This window comes from Clarias gariepinus, chromosome 8 (genome assembly GCF_024256425.1).
Source record: "Clarias gariepinus isolate MV-2021 ecotype Netherlands chromosome 8, CGAR_prim_01v2, whole genome shotgun sequence".
Classification (NCBI taxonomy): domain Eukaryota; kingdom Metazoa; phylum Chordata; class Actinopteri; order Siluriformes; family Clariidae; genus Clarias; species Clarias gariepinus.
The window spans coordinates 10954182-10976901 of record NC_071107.1 but is presented as its reverse complement, the minus strand read 5'-3'; the positions used below and the strand labels follow the sequence as shown (position 1 = coordinate 10976901).

The 22720-nt window shown below is 39.3% G+C and overlaps 1 protein-coding gene across 2 annotated transcripts; it reads left to right on the top strand.

The window, feature by feature from the left end:
• The first annotated feature begins 275 nt into the window (after positions 1-275).
• si:ch211-51a6.2 (neurotrypsin) lies at positions 276-22156 on the top strand. Of its 2 annotated transcripts, none has more exons than XM_053501325.1 (14): positions 276-627; positions 2837-2879; positions 6931-7098; positions 8186-8324; positions 8419-8597; positions 11761-11908; positions 13276-13454; positions 14672-14813; positions 16164-16378; positions 17559-17700; positions 17910-18188; positions 18345-18467; positions 19965-20245; positions 20357-22156. In XM_053501325.1, the coding sequence occupies exons 1-14, from the start codon at positions 565-567 to the stop codon at positions 20668-20670; spliced, it is 2415 nt and encodes an 804-aa protein (XP_053357300.1). In that variant the 5' UTR covers positions 276-564; the 3' UTR covers positions 20671-22156. The 2 variants fall into 2 exon arrangements, with proteins under 2 accessions (XP_053357300.1, XP_053357299.1); XM_053501324.1 differs by having other exon boundaries at positions 6931-7173.
• Positions 22157-22720: the final 564 nt, after the last annotated feature.

The following is a 22720-nucleotide window of genomic DNA, read 5'->3' as shown; positions in this document are numbered from 1 at the left end:
TTTAGGGGGGGAAAATAACAACAACATAATAATCAGTCCCTTGTTAGGTGTTTTAGGCTGCTCTCCAGTTAGATCTGGCTACTTTCAATTTGCCCTTTGTTCTGTTCTGGGTCGTTTGACTAGGGAAAGGAACTAAAGCTGAAGCTGTTTAATCTCACCTGTAATGAAAGCAGAGTGATCTCATGGAGAGGGAGGAGGAGGAGGAGGGGGGGGGGGACGTGCGCCTCGGAACCTCGCCTCTTTTCCTTCTTCGCCGCTTTGCGTTCCCACACCTCGGTGCATTCGTCCCTGATGGACCGTGAGACAAAGGCTTTACGTTTGACTTGACTGTCCCTTCTCGAACTTGTCGATCCATGACGAGTGAAGAGAGCGCGTGGGGCCGTAACGCGCGTCGCTCCGCACGAGCGCCGGGACCGGGACGTCCTGCACCGGGGGTCCCGTCCTGAGAGATAGACAGCTGCGCGTGCTGGGATCAGCTGCTCGGACCTGTTCGGGGGGTTTTCCTGGGCGAGCGGGGAGATGGTGAGACTGAGGCGCTCACACCGCGGACTCTGACAGGACACCATGGGCACCGGCGTCCTCCCGCCTCTCCTGCTCGGGGCTTTTTTGCTTTACGCTTTGGGACAAGTGAGTAACTCAACATCTGTCTGTTAATGCTGTGGTTTGGAGAACTGTTTAAAATGGACATTGAGACAAGTATCTGGACATTTTAGGGAGTCAGGGTGGAGTCACTGTTAAAACTCATGGCATTAACGCAATGTCAAAATGGGATGTGGGAAAAATATTGTTTTTGGTTTCCACCCACATTCCAAAAACATACCACTAAGTTAACTAACTAAAATCAATTGCCCCTGTGTCTGGTGCCATGTGATGCATCCCATCCAGAATGCTTCTTAATCAGTGTTGCCAGAAAAGGCTCCGGATCCACCATGACCCTGACAAGGATAAAGAGATTACTGACTGTTTTTTCAAATCACAATGTGTTCATTACCACTACTACTACTACTACTACTAATAATAATAATAATAGGCGGCACGATGGCTTAGTGGTTAGCACTGTCGTCTTGCATTTCCAGGGTCGCTTCCCTCCTCCTTGTGCATGGAGTTTGCATGTTCTCCTGGTGCTTGGTTGGTTGGTTTCCTCTGTGTACTCCGGTTTCCTTCCACAGTCCATTGACATGCAGAATAGGCTGGTTGGTGTTTCCAAATTGTCCGTAGTGTATGAATATGTGTACCCTGCGATGGATTGACATCCTGTCCTGGGTGTACCCCGCCTTGTACCCTAAGTCCCCTGTCATAGGATCCAGACCCCCCACACCTCAGTATACTGGTTTAAATGGAATAGATGATGAGTGATGATATTAACAATAATAATAATAATAATAATAATAATAATAATAATCACACATATTATTATTACTATTTGCCAATAATAGGAGAAGGTCCACTAAATCAGTTATTCTTATGATAGGGCTTGGGCTCCATGATGATGATTATTATTATTATAATTATTATTATTATGACTCCTGAGTTAAAATGTTGATGTATTTCTTATTGCATTTTTATAGTTATTAGTCTGAGAGCTGATTGATCTCTTGAAAGGCTCAGTCTATGAAAGAATATACCTTCCTTGTTAACTTGTATCCTTTTAATATTATTACATCAGTCTATTATCTATACTGCTTATCCTGTGTGTTTGTGAATTGTGGGGGTCTTGGAGCCTACCCGACGGACATCAGTGCACAAGGCATGGTCCATCCACACCCACGCAAACGCACCCCAAATCATATGCTACAGACAATTCAGAAATACCAATCAGCCTACATTGAATTGCTTTGGACTGTGGAAGAAAACCAGAGTAACCAGACTTCCTTGAGGACCAAACACAGACAGAACATGCAAACTTCACAGACAGAGAACAGAGATGAGATTCAGACCTGCAACCCAGCAGTGCAAAGCAACAGTAAAAACCACTAATCCTCTGTACTACTCACATTTTATCATTTGGTAAGTTAAAATAATTTATTTTACAGTTAAATAAATCATTGGCTATAAAATATAGAAAACACCTACATTTAATAATTCCACACAACTGATTCATTTTATCGAACCAGTAAATTTAAGACTCTTTCCAACTACAGAAACATATTACATTAACAGCACCTTTAAGAATGTAACCAGGCGTTTATTCGGATTTAGCTTCAAATTTAATTGTATTAATCGATCACGTATATCAGGAAATTACCACCTTGTTACGAGAACATTACTGTAATAGGTATATTTTTAAACACATTTAGGTCAAATTTATTAGTTTTACTTGTGACACTTACAGCTGCATAATAAATACAACCATAAAAACAATAGTAGATTATAGGGATCTTTTTTATGATATGATCAGCACATCATAAAATAAATAAAGTTACAGCTACGTGAATACAACCATAATAACAAAAGTAGTCAATAGGGATCTCTATAATCATCATGTCATAAAATAAATAAAATTGTGATGCCTTGTCTGTACACTACAGGCATGCCACGTTAAGGACTCTGGATATATGAGACAGGTTTATGTTGTAAAACATCTTGTATCCATTTGCAAAGAACAAACCTAACCAAAGATGATTCATGCCTCACTTAGGCATTCTGTATATAAACAGTGACTTATTTAATCTTGGAAAAAACAGCTGGGGTACAATTGCTATAATTATGTTAGATGCTACATAAAAATAAATATATCTAGAACTTTAAGAGAGGACATTTGTTAATTACAGTGGTTAAACTCATAAGCAGAAAATGATTACAGAATGATATTCTAACATTATTTTTATCTTTAAAGGTTACACAGAAAAATGGCCACTTGGATACTGTGCAGAGTTCAGGTATGTTAACACACAACTTGCACAGAAATCCTGGGATGCTATAGTTTCCTACTAACAAAGTGTAAAAAAAAATATTTAATTTTATCAGAAATAAAATTATTTCCCATTCAAATGTGGACCATCTGATGACTGAGACATTGTGTGTACTGAACAATCCAAAATGTTGTCACAACGTTGCTTGGTCAAAGTCATTCCCCCCCCCCCCCCACACACACTTAAGACAAAGATGTAAATATAACGCATCCAACATGATGTTTCAGGATGACACTTTCCTGCAGTTAAAGTAGTGCTAAATCCTGGATCACTATAGAGTGTTGTGTCAATAACAGACACACAGTATTCAAAGGTACTTATAATGTGATACACAGAAAAAAAAATAGTACGTCATTATTAATGAAAGGTTGTGATTACATTTGTATCATTTTATCTTCTCCGCAAGCCTAAACAAGCTCCCCAGATGCCTGTTTTTTTGTCAGTATTTCCATTCTACACCCTGTCCACACCTGTTCAAGCTGACACACTACTCGATTCCTGATGCATGCTTTAAGTTCATTTCCCTTTTATAAGAGTGGATTCTGCCAGTTATAATGTTCTAATTTCTACACAAGATATAGTTTATTGACCATATGTCAATAAATGATGTGGAAGTGTTGAATATATTGAGATAAGGTTCTTTATGAAGATCTACCAGGGGCGTTCAAGTCAAACCGGGACTTTAAAATGTGCAGAATAACAGAATGAGAGTAAGAACTCCCTTTATTTCTCTATATAATCCCTTGCTACACTAATGTGTTATCCCAGATTTATCACTAGTGCTTGGATTCCATCAAGGTAGAAAGTTTTTGTCCGGAGCCATGATTGAACTGCTTATTTCACATGTGAAATGCTGGCCTCGGTGAAACTCCTTTAATGGCCCAAACATGTGGAAATGGCTTGGATAGAGGTCAGAGGTGTATGGGGGATGTGGTGATAACTCCCAGCCGAGTTCCTGGAAGTGGTGTTCATGAATGATTGTGTGTACAGTTCCCACAGACAGATGCATCTCTTTCACAAGTTGGCGACAAGTTATTCATTGATTTTCAAGGATCAGGTGTTCCACTTACTGAATGTTCATAGGAACGACTGCAGTGGGTTCCAAAGCATCTCGGCCAGAAGCATCATTCACTGATGTACAGTTGTCTTTAAACTATTTGCAACATTTGAATGCTTTTCTGCAGATAAGAGACGCTTCACTGTACCATGCATAAAGTGTTCTGACACTTGTTTTTTATTCCTTCATTCACATGAAATTTCATGTCAAGTTCTGATTTGGCCTCGCATTTTTGTAATGCTGTAAAGATTAGGACGGACCTTTCGCTTCAGATATGAGGCAAAATGCCTATTGAATATACACTGCATAGTCAAAAAAGTCGCCATTTCAAAAGGGTCAAATTATTAACCTTCATCAAGCAAAACATTAAAAACCTTAAAATTACCAGAATTTACTTCCAACTTCACAGAAAAAAATATGGCCAGAAAAGAACATAAATGATGACCATGATCAGCGATCACTTAAAAGCTTAATGAAGTTGCATCATAAAATATCGACAGTAGAAATCACAGCTATGTTTGATAGTAAAAGGAAGAGAGCAGTGTGTTGTGAACACACAGGATTGTGACTAAACAGCATATACAAACACCTCTTGTTTTGTGGTTAGTGATTAGCATGTAGTAACTGTAATCAGAAAAAAAGCTTTAGTTTGCAAGGAGCATAAATGTTGGACTTTGGAGCAATAGAAAAAGGCCTGGCCTGATGAGTCCAGATTGACCCTATTACAGAGCTGCGGGTGCGTCAGGGTAAGACAGGAAGCATAGCCACCACTGTACAAGTCTCTGGAGGCAGGGTTATGATCAGGGGTTGCTTTACTTGGTCAGGTCTGGGCGTAGCAACGTTATGTAACAATGAAATACAGTCATCTGACAACCTGAAGGTACTGAATGACTAGATTATCCAATCAATGGATTTTTTTCCCCTCCCTCCCTGATGACATGGACATATTCCAGGAATCAATTTATGAATGATTATGAACAGTGTGTAATTTATTCTGAAGTATGAATTATAGTGTGGATCTGCACATTAATGAAAACTTACACCAGACTTGCAAAGTATTTCCACATATAAATATACTATAAGATGGTGCATGCTTTAATGTGCTTTGCAGGCTTTATACTCTATGCATTAACCTCTCATAATGTTGCAATTATCAATTATATGATGTAGGTGCAGATATTCACATGCAAAAAAAAAAAAAGATATTCAGTTAATAAATATATCCAGTAAAAATAAGGAAATTAATTCCCAATTGGATATTAAACATTTTATTTCTTATTAGCTCTGACTCATGTTAATGCTATGTAGATCTTGTGTTGTTGTTGTTGTTGTTGTTGTTGTTTTTTCATTAAAATCATGTTGGCATGGTGGAGAGGGTAGTGTTGCCACATCACTGTTTCTCTGCATCTTTGTTTCCTTCCACTTTCCAAAACATATTAATTTAGTCCTAGGTGTGAATGTGTGTAAGGACATAAACTGTTGTCCAAGGTGTGTTTTCATGTTGTGCCCAGTGTTAGCAGGACTGGCTCCAGGTCTATGCATGCATGCATTATCTTTGTTTTTCCTGTTCCAACTAACAAACTAAGCAGGTGCCATAAACTTGTTGTCTTGTCGTACGTCCTGATATAATTAAACAACTCACAACCATAAGCTGAATATTTTCATTTAAACAAGTTGAATCATTTTCCAGACTTTTTAACTCACACTTTAAATTAAACAATGTCGAGCCTTGCTCAAAAGCATGTTTCTCCAAGCTTAATATGAAAGTTGAAATGTCCTGCCTTAGGATTTTCGCTCACACACATGTCAAAAAAGTTTGGCAAGCAAAGACAGGAACAGGCACAGCATTGGACGGGTGAAGATTTAAAAGCACATGCTCAAACCTGCAACTGTTGCTCTCACATTACCTACGTACAATTCAGAGAGTGCACTTTGCATCATTTCTATCATTTTCAAACACAAAAAAAAACAACGCATAGCTGGGAAACCCTTGGAGAGGTTTGGCAGCTGTTTTTTTTTAGCAGTCAGAGAGAGGTTAGTGAATGGATCCTGCTTTAATTCTCATGTATCAGGCTAAACCTGGCTGCGAGACACATACCTCGATTGCTTATATCCTTAGTGAAAACTCCTCCATTACTACTTTTGACAGTTAGGATAAGCAGGTACATTACTGCTTACAGGGGTAGCTGTGCTTCAGGTAGTTTAACCAAAGCATGCTCTGGTCCACTGGTTTTATAGCATCTCAGTGGTATCATATTGATATTCTTTACTGGCCCTGTACACATGGATCTGGTCCAAGCTAAAAGTGTTGCCGCTGAGACTCATTCGCATTTTACAGTGCTACATCGAGCATTTTAAGAGCTGTGCTGCTGTCAACCTGGGAGAGGTAGGATGTTTTACTGGAGCTCTTCACTTAACCATGCTGTAGGGCCTTTTTCCATCCAGCTTGTGGAAAAGTAATAAACCCAAGTGAGCTCCATGTGAAGAGAGCTACCAATAAAAAGCAGTGATTACTCCCAGGAATGTAGCTGATAGGACCCAAATGTTGTATCAAGTGATGTTGGGCCACACCGTGACTGAAGCATGGGAATTGTCATCATTACTGTGTTATTGCTGGCCTGTTCCTCATTACATTTATAAGAGGATCTTCCTGTACATAAAATTTACCTGGAGGGTCATAGTTGTTTTGTGCGCAAAACAAAACAAAACTCTCTGGCACGGTGCTGCAGTCATTAGTATGACTCACGATCATACTCCAGTGTCTCGTCCCTCAAAGTCTAGACAGAATGAGAAAAGAGGACAAACAGCCAAAAAAAAGGGAAATGAAATAAGATTGTATGCATCCTAGAGCAAACTTATAAGACATGCAAGTGAGATGAAACAGAACTGTATGACTGGTGGTTATGCATTTCAATGCACATTTACATGCTCAATCCCATGTTTCTTTTTTAATTCCCTCAGGCCCTCTGTCCTGTTTTGAGGGTTTCTCAGTGCTAGGTTATTACAATGGCTCCATGTCGCAGACAGACTCAGGCTTTCCCTGTCTAAAATGGACTGAGTTTCCTGACTACATGCAGCAGTACCCAGACAGAGGGCTTGGAGATCACAGCTACTGCAGGAACCCTGACCGTGAGTCCCAACCCTGGTGCTTCTTTAGACAGCACTCTGGAGCCATCGCCTGGGCTTACTGCAACTGCCACCAGGGTGAGGCTTTCGATTTGATTGTTGCATATGCTTTAGATTTTGCATGGGGTTCAGATATTTTTTAAGAAGGCATTTATTTTAAACATTTTCTCGAAACCAGGTTGCTCCATAATACAAGGTGTATTTTCGCACTGTAATAATGGGTAAAAAAACAAAAAGGCTTTTGAATAGCAACATTCTTTTTAAAACTTGCTGGTTGTTGTTATTAAACCTAGAATTAGTAGAAAAATTTAATACAAAGAGCAAAGGAAAAAAAAACGTTTTCTCCACGCACACAAACCCAAGGCAGGAATCGAACCCTTGACCGTGAAGATGGGAGTGCTAACCACTACGCCACTGTGCCACAACCATTTTTCTAGTCTATCCTTATTGATTGGCCTAATCCAACATCACCTTTTTGCTCCAGTCTGACATTACCTAATAAGCCCTGTCTAGCCTCAACAATTACCTATTTACTATTGTAGCCGTGTTTTGATCCATCCTTTGCCACTACCTTGCTTTAGTACTGTGCACTGTGTGTGTTGCTTTGTGTATTGTTTTGGGTGACTCTGTGAGACCATTAGTGGTATACCTGTATACTTTGCGTGTCATCACCTTTTAGCCTGTGGCAATGCCGATGTTGAACAGTGCAGGACAGCTGGTATTTGCATTCGCGGTGTTTGCAGTGATTATCTCTGTCTGCCTCTGTCTAACTTTCCCTTTCAGAATCATAACACTTTTTACAATCACAGATTAAGAGGATAAATGATGTCTGTGGCTGTCTGTGCATGTGCATGTCTTCGTTCGTTTACTTTCCAATCTTAAACCTCACCCGTTTTGTTTGGTGCATTGTGTTAATCCAAAAAATAAAGATAACCTCCTATGCAATTATTATTCCATAATAATAGAGCTGTGCAGCTCTTTATGTCTGCTCATTGCTTTTATTTAAACATTGCGTCCTTATATGTGAAAAGAAATTGTACTGTATATGTAAGCACTTATATGGTATGTTAATTCTTCCATGACTCTGTAGGTGCAGCCAGGCTCATGGGAGGAGGGTCTAACAAAAGTGGCCGTCTGGAGGTTTACCTAAATGGCCAGTGGGGAACAGTCTGTGACACACACCTGACTGACCGAGATGCAAGTGTTATCTGTCGACAGCTTGGACTCGGGTATTTAATTCCCTTTATTTTTATGTGTGCATAGTAGAAATATTTTCAATGAATGCGAAAGAAATTAATAACCTGTCTGTCTGCTGTTGTGTAGTGAAATCGGTACTGCTCTTCAGCACTCCTACTTTGGTCCAGGCTCTGGACTTTTCCACTATGAACGACTTGGCTGCCGCGGCAATGAAAATACTCTCTTAGAGTGCCGGGGGAGGAAGTTTGTATCTGGTGACTGTAATCATGGAAACGAGGCTGGAGTGGTGTGTGCTGCACCTGAAGGTGTGATAGTTTTCTTTACATCATAGAGATTAAATAACGATGCTATTTATATAAGGAGTGGCACTGTGAGGTAGTGGTTAACACCGTGGCCTCGTACCTCCAGGCTCGAGGATTCGATTCACATTTCAGGTCTGTGTGCATGAAGTTTTCATGATCTTCCCGTGCAGGGACTTTCCTCCAACAGTCCAAAGACATGCAGATTAGGAGTACCGGCGTTTCCAAATTGCTTGCCCTGCGATGGATTGGCATCCCATCGTACCCTGTATATGTTTTTCCCTTTTTATATTTGCTTATTGACCCCTAATGTGACCTCATATGAAAAGCTTGTTTCTCAGCTCTGCTGGTCTCTGGAAGGATGTGGCTCAGTAGGAGCCTATTTACATAACCACTGAAATTTGCACTTTGAAAGGAGGAGTAGAATAAAGAATTGAAGTACGGAAAAATGTTTTATCAAAGGGGGATTTCAGCTGGAGCATTAACAAACACATCGTGGGGGCGCTGGGAATTCTTACATAGGCTTCAGAGTGGCACAACAGGAAATTGTTTCCTATCATCTGCAGATTGTGAGTCTGATTCCAAGGTAATACTACAGCAATCTGTAGCTGGAAGTCTAGACATCTGACTACCCTGGTTGGTAGCTGTTCCCTTGATGGTAGGATGAACTAACAGGGAGACATGGGGGAATAGGTGGTTTGCGCATGACCTCATGCCTGCTGCTTTGCATGGTACGATATGCAGCTAGAGGTCAGGAAGTGGTTTTCTACATAGGAAGCACTATTACAAGCTTTTAAAATGCATATGGTTTGTGTGTTCATGGTTGCTCAGATCAGTCAGAGAAACCAGAAGGAGCATCATGGCTAGTTGGTCTCCAATAAAGAGAGGAGATTAAAAAAAATAACCAAAAAAACATTAGCAAGCACCTTTGCCCGCAGTTAGGTGGAGCAAAGTCTAATAACACTTGTATGTGTATGTGTGTATGTGTGTGTGTGTAGGTGTGCAAAGACTTCATTGTTAAATGTAAAAAAGGTATTGTTTCTTCTTTGCTAAGTTGGAGTCTTCACAAAAATACATAGCAATGCTGACTAATTACAAACGAAAACTGCACTTTGCACAGTTCATCTGTGTGTGCACCGGTGATTGATGGAAAGCGCTTCTGTAGGCCTATAAACACCACCACTAACACCCTTATCAAGATTAGGAGTAACACAGAAGACAGTTACATAAACAAAACCTTCAGCTTGATTGATAGCTTAACCAGCCAATCACAGCACAATATGAGGCAGGAATAAGTAACACAATAAGCCACTTCCAGTCCGGTGCAGTGTGTGCGAGGACATTAAGTTATTTACTTACATCTACTGCCTCGATAACAGGCACATCTTTTGATGCAGTTAAATTGCTTCCCTTCATAATATAAGGATGCTGTCTGGCCAAAAGAAACACACCCTAAGTCACACACTCTAAGATTTCATTCAGTCACTTTTAGCTCTGATTACAGAACACCGCATGTTGGCCAGTTCATGTGTGAAAATGATTCCTCGTGTTCCCAGAATCTCTGTTTCACAATTTCAGTTCTGGAATATCCCTGTGCTATCAGGGAAGAAAACCTTCATAGATGTGATATCCCAGTCATTCAGTACAGTACATTCAGGTCATCAGCTGAATTCATTTTATTGCCACATAAGGTTGCTAAGACTAGACCTAACCAACTGGATCAACCCCTGATCATACAGTGGCCTTTATGCATGATGGACGCATCGTTTCATCGCTTCCCTTTTTTACCCTCATGTACCCATTGCTCTGAAATAGGGTCAATCTGGACTCATCAGACAACATGACCTTTTTTTTATTGCTCCAAAGTCGCTAGCAAATTCAAGACATTTTTATTTATTAGTTTCATTAACAAGTGGTTTTCTTATGGCCACACATCTGTTTAGTCCCAATCCTGTGAGTTCTTATCACACTGTGTGTATAGGGAAATGCTCTCACTATTATACATACAGTAGCTATATGGTTTTTAGCTATGGTTGCATGCTTTTTTGTTTGTTTGTTTTTTTTTATTTCTGATTTTTTTTTTTAACCAAGCAACTTCGCCAAGTGATTAGGTGAATTTGTTTATTAAAAAAAAAATTTAACAACCACATTTATTTCATAAAGTTGACAGTTCAGCCCTATCCTTCCAGGTTTTGATAATATTTTAAAGGGTTCTTTACCCAGTTTCAGTAAATTCACATCTGCTTAGTTGTTTTCTTTGCTTGATGCAGGACAGTAATTTGACCCTTCTGAAATGGTGCCCTCTTTTTGGCCAGCCAGTGTACTTGGTGATCTTCTGTTTATAATGTTGTCTGGGAAAACAAACTAGTGCAGCAAGAACTTTCCCCATCTTATTCATTCTGAATGGGATGTTGTGTTTTATAAGAGTTACATAAATAAACAAACAACCTATTGACCATGACTAAAAAAAAAACTCTAGCACGATAGATGTTTGGGGATTTTTTTCTGGGTTTTTACTTCCCAGTGTTTTACAGCATCTTTAGAGGTATGATTCATGTTTAATAATATTTGAATGTATAAATTATATTTCGCCATATTTAGAGTAGTGTCTTATATACTAGTCCTCAGAGATTAGAGAAATCCCATTTCCCAGTGTACTAAACTCGTACAGAGGCCTTTTGACAGTTTAGGCCCCCAAACAAAATAATGCATCAAATTTCCTGCCTTGGCCATATTTTATTCTCCTGGCCAATTTTCACTCTCTAGGTTTTCTCTGTGGCCCATTCTAGTCAGCGCTATTGGAATCATCCCCATACTTGTATTACTTTATGACTTGGTTAAGGATGCATTCAGGGCCAATGTGGACCATCTGGTGGTCCCTGAGGACAGATTTGTGCAATATTGATTTAGAATGAGCTACGAATGATTCACAGCCACATTGGGAGGCTAAAAGAAACTGGGGAAGTCAGAGGCCCTGGCAGTGAGAAATCTTATTTTACTTCCCTATTTATAAAAATACTTTTCAGGCATTTTGCATTGAGCTTGTCTGTTATATATAAATAAATTGTAAAAACACTTGGCATCTATACAAAACAGAGTAAGCATATTTATTTTAGGTTTTGCAAAATTGTGCAGGTGTGTTTATTGCCAGGTTTATTTTCTGTTTTAGGAAACGACACTCCTTTGAGGCTGGTAGGAGGCCAGGAAGACTTTGAGGGACGAGTTGAAGTCTATCATAATGGCCAGTGGGGCACAATCTGTGATGACCAGTGGGATGACATTGATGCTGAAGTGGTCTGTCGACAGCTGGGGTTTGGGTAAGAAACAGTAGTGGTTGCACATTTAACTGTCTCTAGGACTTTTTAGTTATCTGTTCATAATTGACAGATTCAAACAGAAACAGAAACATCCATATACAGGTCAAGAACTTCAGTAAATGTTCATTTCAATCATCAAAATTACATAATGTATAAAAATTAGTGTGAGCTCTGTGAGATCATGGCATGGATGCTGATGCAAGATATGATGGTTCGAGTATTTCAGAAACAGCTGATTTCCTGGTAATTTTACAGTCTCTGGTTTTTACACAGAAGGGTGTGAATAAGAAAAACACTGAGTGAGAGACACTTTTGTGGGTAGAAACACTGGTGATAAATAAAAAGGTTCAGGAAAATGGAACCGTGGTGAGCAGAAAAGCATGCACATGGATGGATGGATGGATGGATGGATAGGTGTCATCAGTCCTTAAGATGATGTCACATGATTTTGGCAAAATTACAGTGGGCTTGGAAAGGGTTCTGTCAAGCCAATCTACCCCACAGCCCTGACAGGCAAAGGATATGAGAAAATGTTGTCTCATACAGGGAGTGACAAGTAAAGTAGATGCCACACATTCCTGCACCTCCTTTAATATTGTACTGGGTCTCTTGGCAGCAGGATTTTTTTTTCTTGTTTTTTCTTTGTCTATTTTGAAGTGATGTCCTGTTCTGGTAATGCCATTGCAATACCACATTTTCTCCACTTGCTAATAATGGCCTTCATAATGTTCCATGGTACATGTAATAGCCATCTCTTGATCAATACCTTTTGACAATAGGATCATGTGCATCTTTGTAAGCACTTTATAGACCATTTCTTTCTTTTTTATTAAATAACATTGAAGGTGAAAAGGAACTGACAGGATTGATCTTGGAAACATCTGCAAGAAGTGTAGACTTTTTATATTGACTGTATGTTATGTTGTATTATTTAATGACCTAGGGGCTCTGAGATGCTGGTATTTACTCAATAAAACACCCACACAAACAGTGTGTGAGTGAAAACTATTACTATAAATGAAGCAGAAACTGTAATAATTGATTTTGGGCGAGCTTGTGCTACATGAATGATGGAAGGGTGAATCACTGATGCTGTCAGTTTCTCGATTTCTACTATGCATTAGGGATCTTTAAATCTCGCTCTCTCATGCACATACAAACACAATCACATGACTATTCTTTAAATGTCTCTATATGGGATTTCTTCATGGAATTCAGATGATACTTTTATCTTCTTGTATTTTTAAGTATTTATTTGCTAATCAAATGCTTGCCTCCTGAAGTATCTAAAACATGCATGTGCATGTTCCATCAGCCTTCAGACAGACATGAATGATTGAATGTCTTTTTTTTAATCGTGAATACAGGGGTGTGCCAAAGGCGTGGTCGTGGTCTCACTTTGGCCCGGGGTCGGGGTCCATCCTGCTGGATGGGGTGCAGTGTACAGGAAATGAGCTCTCTCTGGAAGAGTGTCCTCACACACCTTGGGGCCAGCACAACTGTGACCACATGGAGGATGCTGGAGTGTCCTGTAACCCATATACTGGTGAATATGACCACAACAAATAAAATTTTCTTTTATTTAACAAAACAGTAGACAGTTTTTTATATAAAAAAATAATAATAAACACAATTAAATGTAAGACATACTGTTTTCTATACCGCTTATCCTGTGTAGGGTCATGGGGGGCCTGGAACCTTTTCCTGGGAACTTGGTGGGGTACACCCAGGATTGTGAGCCAACCTATCGCAGACCACAAGCACACACATTTATACACACAATCATACACTACAGGCAATTTATTGTAGATATGTTAGTTAGCCTACACCTCATTTGGTCTGTGGGAGGAAATTGGAGTACCTGGTGGAAATCCATGAAACATGGGGAGAACATGAAAACTTCACAAACTGGAGGCAATATTCAAACCCCCAACTCTGCAGGTGCGGGGCAACCATGCTAACCACTAAGTTGTCAAAAGCAAATCAAACACTGTGAGCATTGATATTTTAGTAAGGAAAAATATCTTTTCCTTTAGTCAAGTAATTTGCAATTTTTTTATATAAGATTACAAGACAACGAATATAAGATCATCAAGCCTAGTTCGAGTTAAATTGTAATAATTCTTAAGTTTCTTGTTCTTTTGGAAGATAAGTTTGCAACTTTTAAGCAATTATTTCTTGAAAGGCATGTTTAAATTGGCATGCTTAAAAAAAGCTAAATGTGTCTAGAAATAGGCTTAATAATCGAATAATTAATTCGGTTTAACCTTGCAAAAAATCTATTTTAGATTATATTATAGATTTATATATTAAAGATAATAAATAGAGAATTTTTCCCCATTTATAACATTGTGACCAATTTATTACTTTTTGCTATTAATTAAATAGCCAAATGATTTCGCTGTGGCCTAAGCCCCAAAGGTCAAACTACGGTATATGTGTGTGTATGTAATTATATCCGCTGGATGAGAAATGAGGAAGCCAGACCATACATTTCTTGGCAACATTCAGAGCTATGTGCATGAACGTGATGGAGTATTCACCTCTGTCAGCTATTAGTCAAATTCTTCATGTGTTTAATAATAGGTTACATCTGTAAAAACAATTGTGCTGGAAACCACAGCACTACATAAATTCAACACATGAACAACAGATTGACATGGAACGAAATCCTAGCTTTAAGATGAGCACTCTCAGTCATTTGTATGACGTGTCTAAGTGAAGAAGCAGCTGTAAAAGCCGAGGTGTTAAACTGTGTTATAGATGGTGCAGTGCGTCTGGTGGGAGCGGATTTTCCATGGGAAGGACGCCTGGAGGTGTACCACAGTGGAGCCTGGGGCACCGTGTGTGATGACAACTGGACTGAGAAACATGCCCAGGTGGTATGTCATCAGCTTGGCTTCAGGTGGGCATAAAGTCTTTATACAGAAAAGACCCCGAAGCAGCGGTCACCAAAATGGATATCCTTATGCTTGACCTAGCAAGTGACAAAAGTTACTGGAGTTTGTTTCTTGTGAGTTTTTGGTGCCCTCTACTGTTGTTGCTTGAAGCGTAGACGTGCAATGTCCAGGAAGTTAGCAGTTTAGTACCGTGAGCTGATTATACCAGAGTCAGTTTTCCTGTCTTGATGCACATTTAATGATCAATTGCATGAGTTGCAGAGATGCATGTGAGGCGTAATGAAGAGCTATGAGACCATCACTATACACTGCAAAAATTATTTCTTAGTAAATGAGAATGTCTTGAATATATAGAAAATTCCATTTATCTATACTTTCTTACAATAAGATTACAACACACCAAATATAGATTTTTAAGCTGATTTTCACAATTAAATTTTACTTAAATTTTAAGTGAAAAAGTCGTGTTTTATTGGATAATCAAGTCAAGTACGTTTTTATTGTCATTTCAACCATACAGTTCAGTACACAATAAAACGAAACAACTAATCTAGCTAAACCCATAATGAATACCATAAATTAACAAAAAGTTTAAAATAAATTTTTATAATAATTGTGCTAGATTTGGGAATTTATTTCTTCAAATAATCAGAATTCTCTGCCAGCAGAACAAGACATTTTTGTTTACGGTTTTAGTAACATTTGATTAGAAACAAGCTTTTAATCTTGATTAGAAAAAGCTTAATTTTTTTGTAGTGTGGAATGGATCCAAGGAATCATTTAAGCCATTCTTCTAGATTTGCAACCTTATGTCCAATTTATATAGATCTTGGTCAAATTCTGCTCGTTATTTATTTATGTTATTTGCTTGGTTGTTCTGTTCTGGGATAGGCTCAACGCCCCTCTCGACCCTGAATACGATAAAGCGGTATAGACGATAAATGATTGACCTATTGCTTGTGTCATTGCATGTGAACATTGACTTGGTTCAGATCTGAGGTGATTTACACATGGAATGGATGTGGAATGTGACTTCTGTTGAATGAAACTCCTTTTAATATTAACTAATGTTACTCCTCTTAATTGAAGGTGTTATTTTGGTTCAACTTTTTTGTAGTGTATAAGGTTTGATTGACAGCTGGCCTCTAAACTCCACTACATTCTTTGTGTTTTTGTTGTATGTGGTTTTAATTATATTTGTCTTGTGTGATATACTGTGCAGTGAAGACCAAATAAATTACTTTTTAATAAAGTTTTCTACCTATCTATGTCCTTTTCAACAATTTGTTACCTTTTCAACATTCTAAATGTTTTTCTTGATAAGAGTTGTAGTAATGGAGCTTTTTGTCCAACAGAGGGCATGCTGAAATAGCTCCAGATTGTGTGTATGGGGAAGGCACAGGGCTAATTCTGTTGGATGAGGTGAGGTGCGAGGGGGGAGAGACCTCCTTGCTGGAGTGCAGCCATGCAGAGTGGGGGCGCCACGACTGCTCCCACAGTGAAGATGTGGCCGTACGCTGTGAGAGAGGAGGAATTGCCAATGACATTACTGTAGTTCCTCCAGTCTCAGGTAAACTTTAGGACTACTTAAGGAGTTCTTTAAATATTCCTTCATGCTCCAGGTTATTGGCCTCTGATTTACTGTATATATCCCTTTTGGAAACATTTCTGGTAGAGAAAACACTGTTGACCACTATTATAATCAAAAACCCTTAAAATTATGGAGGTCTATTTTAGAACTAGATCATGAGGGATACTTTAAACAGGCTATATACAGGCTTTATAAACATCAGTAATGTAAGTAAGGGAGTAAAGGAAGTTGATTCAGCACCTGCTATGAATTACTCAATAACTACGGTAACACTAATATTAGATTAGGCAACTGTTGAACTTCCTGTGCACTTGTTTTCAATTCTAGAAATACTGTGATGTCTTTGAGGAGGAAGCTTGCCCAAGAAAACTATATACTTTCTCATCAACCGGCACAACAAACCAAACAACACACTTCTTACTGGACAACAAATGCTTAATATAATAGAACGAACATATTATAATCACTGTATTGGAAAGGTGCTGGGTCTGTAAAGTATATTTTTAAATTTGGTTGATTAAGGTGTGGTGACCCCACAACACATCAGATTTGGAAAGGTCTGAAAAATCTAACAAACAAAAAAATCCAGATAGAATTTAAAGGTACTTCCACATCTGGAAAAAAAGGGAAGTGGTGGCTCAGGTTGTTTTTTGGGGGATCTGAGGATCTGAGGATCTGGATCTGGGTTGGTGGGTTGCTACACCCTATGCTACCCAGCCACTGTATGCAAGTGGTTGCGTCAAAAAGGGCATCTGGTGTAAAACCTGTGCCAAGTTGTGTTTGGATCAGAAGGTCTGCTGTGGCAACCCGTTGACGGGAACAGCCAAAAGAAAGTTTTTCCACATCTGGAAAAAGTATGTCAATTCAAAAGAATTTTGGTAAATATGTATATCCTGTTCTAAGAATAAGACTAAATACACCTAACATTCTTAAGGTTTTCGAATTTTTTTTATGCAGTAATACATGCTATTACAGATAAAGGGTGTGATTTAAATATTTTAAATTACCTTAAAAGGCAAGGACTCTCCTCTGCCATGATTCACCTGACAGCTCATCATGCATTAAAACAAGTAATAATAGACACACAGAACTCCCAAATCTTCTATTGAGAATGACTCGAATGAATGACTAGTGTAGTTTGCACATGCTGTGTTTGCAGGTCCCCTGGTGAGGCTGGTGGATGGAGAGAGCCGTAAGGAGGGTCGTGTAGAAGTCTTTATTAATGGCGAGTGGGGCAGTGTTTGCGATGATGGATGGAATGACATCAGTGCTGCGGTAGTGTGTAGGCAGCTGGGCTTTGTGTGAGTCGCTTACTCATTTAAATATACCAGGGAAAACTCTGTATTGATCATTTTGCTATCTATTTTTGCATTCTAATCTATTGTGTGTTTTATATATCTGTTTATATTCTATTCTATATCTATAAGACTATCCGTATTTTATTGTGGGTTAAGTGTATTCATCCTGTATTTTAACTGTTTAAACCTTCTATTGATTCTTTAAACACAAGTGGAGTGTCTAGAGCCCGCTCCATGGCCTATTTCGGTGAGGGTCAGGGTCCAATCCACCTGGACAATGTGAGGTGTGTGGGAACAGAGTCATCTCTGGGAGAGTGTTTAGCCGATGGGTCAGACAAACATAACTGCAGGCACAGTGAGGATGCAGGGGTCATCTGTGATTACGTGTCCCAGCTAGTAGCTGACAGCACAGCGGCGATCCAGACGTGCGGCCTGAGGCCCAACACACAGCGCCGCAGGAGGAGGATCATTGGAGGAGACAAGTCGCTTAGGTAACTCAGTTTTTACAGCTTCAGACAAATCATTTTACGATGAGAATAGGGAGTCGTATTAGTGAATTCTACCCATACCTTCCCCATAACTTACTGAAATGACTGTTGTCAGATCTGGTGAATTTAGTTAGTTAAACCTGAGTGTTTGTTCTGCAGAGGGGACTGGCCGTGGCAGGTGTCTCTGTGGCTAAAATCTCAGTCCAAAAGGAACCATCCGCTGTGTGGAGCCACTCTCATCAACTCCTGCTGGATCGTCACAGCGGCTCATTGTTTTAAAAGGTAAGAGGGAGATATCCAGTGGTTTTGCATAATAAAAAACATCAGGCTTTATTCTGTCTGCCTATAGCAACAAAGATAGGCTTTTATTTTTTAGTGGCTTGCTCATGAAATGACTTTTGATACACCATGAAGGATTTCCAAACGGGCTTAATTTTAATGCTTATTTAATTCTAAGTGGATTACTTTTTAAAATTATTATTATATTTTTCTAACCATAGAGTTTTTTTTCCTTTCAGAAATCTAGGTTTAGTTCTGGAGACTGGAGTAATATGTGAAATCAGCAACACTTTAATATTTATGACTTGTCTGTTATGTTTCCAGGGTGTCTGTTCATCTAGCTGAGATTATCAATAATGTGACATCTCGAGAATGAGTGGTTGAAATGTTTGGAGGATTTCTGTGAAACTATCATTATAAGCAGCAGATGAATTTAGTTTTTGTACGCGTACAAGTATAGGCCAAACAGAATCTAGGTCACGGCAGGCTTAAATGTCTGAAATAGTTCTTTTTCAGCAGCTTTGTTCCTGTTTGTTACACAGATATGCCATTTATACAGTCATTTTTAGAAATTCAAGGCCCATTTTTGGCTGCCAGCATTTTTTCCAATGCTTCATCTGAGAGTCCATTCATCTCTCCATCCATGTTTGTTCCAGATTCTCTCTAGTAACAAATTTCATTGTATTACTACAACGACAACGAATCTTTATCTTTAGTATAATGTTTCGAGAACAAGTGGTTCAGTTTTAGTCAGATTTCTATGGAATTCACTGCAACCTGGAAGTGAGCTGATTAGAGTTTGGAATTACAGCCAAGCAAAGGAAAGGTCACAGCAAGGTCAAATATCTGAAATAGTTTTTTTAAATAGTTTTCCTTATGTATGAATTACTTTTTAGGGGTAATTTTTAGGGCTACGTCTGGCATACGAATTAACAACAAGACTGGACTTGGTGGCACAGACATCCAAATAATGTGGCACTATGAGTAATGTAGGTGTTGCTGTGGTGCAGTTGGTAGCATTGCCGTCTCACGTCTCCAGAGTCATGAATTACTGTTTGTAGAAGCTTGTTGTTAGACTAGTAGTCAGATACATCACCCCTACAGTGTGTGTGAATATGTCATGTTTGTACAAAGAACTGGCCTTCTACCCAGAGTGTATTCCTGCCTCAGTGTCCCAATAATAGACTCTGGATCCATTATGATCCTGACCAGGATAAATAATTACTGAATATGACTAAGTGTATATGAGTAATTGAAGTTATAATTGCTATCAAATTAGCCAGTCACTGCTGAAATTCGGTATGAATCATGTTGTCATATGTAGAAACATGGTCAACATCAGACTTAGTATTCTTCAGGACACAATTCTGTAAATGGGTTTGAATGAAAAACTGGGGAAATTACATAGGAAATTCTAGCATGACGTATAGTGGTAAGATTAGAATTTGTTTTGAAAATGGAACAGGATTTTAAAAACCACACATTGCGCCACTTCCTCAGGTTTGGCTCTGATCCCTCACGATATGTTTTGAGGTTGGGAGACTACCACACAGAGGAAAGAGATGACTTCGAGCGCACTCTGTCCCCTGAGCGTATCGTCATACACAAGAAGTACCTCAGCCAGGGCTGGGAGTACGACATTGCCTTGGTGAGACTGAAGGGCGCAGATGGGAACTGTGTATCATACAACCCACACACTAGTGCCGCCTGCCTTCCTGCTCATGGTGACAGGAAAACAAAGAGACCTGCTGCGTGTGTCATCACTGGCTGGGGAGTTACAGGTATGTCAGCTCACGATTTTCTGTTTTTGACTGCGACTTAAGTTATAAAAATTAAATAATAAAAAACAAAATCCCATAAAATCCCCTAAACCTGCCTTCTTTCTCTCCAAGACTCTGAGTACTCACGTACTTTGATGCAGGCCTGGCTTCCTTTGCTGCCATCCTGGAAGTGCAAAAAACGTTATGGCAGCCGCTTCACTGGCCGCATGCTGTGTGCTGGCAGCTTGTCAAACCGTCATCGTGTGGACAGTTGCCAGGGTGACAGTGGTGGCCCGCTGGTGTGCCAGGGTGAAGGCGGGCGCTGGACACTAACTGGGATCATTTCCTGGGGTCATGGCTGTGGGAACCCAAGTTATCCTGGAGTATACACTCGAGTCAGCAGGTTCCTTAAGTGGATTGAAAAGGTCACCCTGGGTACTGCTTAACTCTGAGGATATAATATTACTAAGACACATTTGTTTAAGTATAGCGTGCATAGAATATGAGATGCCTGTCAGAGGAGTGAGACCCTGGTTCATTGTCAGGACTGCAAACCAGGCTTCATTCAACATCTCACCTCATGATATGTTGTTTTGTTTTTTTTTCTTTGACTTGAAGAGCTTTGTGGAAAGTGTGTTTGACCTTCTTGATTGAGGTAAAGTATATAGAATGTGCTGAACCCTCAAGGTTGAACTAAACATTATGGTTAAAAGTATGTGGACACCTGACACTCACACACATATGTGAGTCTGTTGAAAAACAGTTGGAAACACATAATTGTCTTGAATGTCTTTGTATGCTGGAAACATGAATATGCCCCCGTGTGCAAAGCAAGCTCCAGTAAGACACACTTTGCCAAGGTTGGTCTGGAAAAACCAAGTGACCTTTATATGACCCTGTTCGCAAACCCACTAAACAGGTTTGGCATGACCCTTTTATCACTAATGCTCTTGCAGAGACCGCATGTCTTTGCTGATGCTCTGTGACAATTGTAGTGTTATGGTCAGGTGTCCACAAACTTTTGAACAGATAGTGAACCTTTGTCAGACACGAGCTAGTATGTATTTAAAACCATATTGCACTAAACTGCATGCCATTACTGCAGGTCTTTTTTATTTTAGTATTGTTGGTCAAAAAGCTCTGGGTTTTTTATGCATATCTACTTAACACATCTTCAGCACATGATTATTGCAACATACAAGAATTTCCACACATTTCACTGTACTGTAGAAAGTGTTGTACAATAATTCTCAGTTAGCATTAAATGCTAAAATGAATTGACTTTCCAGGTAAGCGTATGTGGGAGCCTGGTATACATTTTTGTACATACTCATGTCGATGCTTTATTACTTGTTGCAAAATGATGCATACTCATGTTCAAAAGTTAGTTCCAGCCCTCATCTTTTAATTCTATTGTTTGTGCAAAAACATAATAAAACCATCTGATCGTGGCTAGTCTTAGTATTAATCAAATACTGCCTCAGATGAACAACAACACATATGCCATTATTTGTTTTTTACAAAAATGAATGCAAAAAGAAAAGAACATGTAGGCAGTACGAAGTTCGCTTATGATTCAATAGCTTGTAGATCGAACTTTACCCGCAATAATTTGAAGTGATCATTTCCTGTATGACTTTATCTGTCTCTCATAATGTTGTTGAGAAATTTTGGCCCACCACAGCATTTCAGTTGGGTTGATGTCTGGACTTGACCATTACAAAACTTTGATTCTTTCATTTTTCTCCAATTCTGATATAGATTTACTATCTGTACAGACAGATGGCTACACACTTGCCTCTAGAATACTCTGGCATGGCATTCATGCTCAACTTAATGACTGCAGGGTGCCCAGGTCCTAATACAAGCCCAAATCATCACCCCTCCACAGCCATGCTTGACAGTGGGTATAAGGTGTTTCTGCTAAAATGCTGTTTGTGCTGGGCATTAAGTCCAAACAACTCCACTTTGGTCTCATTTGTCCATAAGATATTATTAGATGCCTTGTGTTTTGTTCAGATGCTGAACCTCAGCAGTGCTTCCATGTTCCTTTTGGAAAGAAGAGGCTTTCTCCTGGTAACCCTTCCAAGCAAACCGCACTTGTATAATCTTCTTCTAATTGTGCTGTCATTGACTTAAACATAGAAAATGCTCAGTGAGGCCTGTAGGGTCTGAGATACAGCTCTTGGAGTGAATGTACTGGATAGTCCACTTCTGGGAAGAAATGGCAATTGTCTTGAATGCTTTGCGCTTTCTCACTGTAGAACATTGAACTCAAATTTTTTTTCGGAAATGAATTTATAATTCTTTTCAGATTTATGTGCAGCAACAATTGCTTCTCCAAGATCATTGGTTATGCCTTTCTATCTTGGCATTGCGTTAACACAACGTTAACAAAACGTCTACTTTTATCGAGGTCTCTACACTGTTTGCCGATGATTAATCAAGGGCTGATGATTACACCTGGCTGCTACTTACCCTCTTAAACTCGCGAAA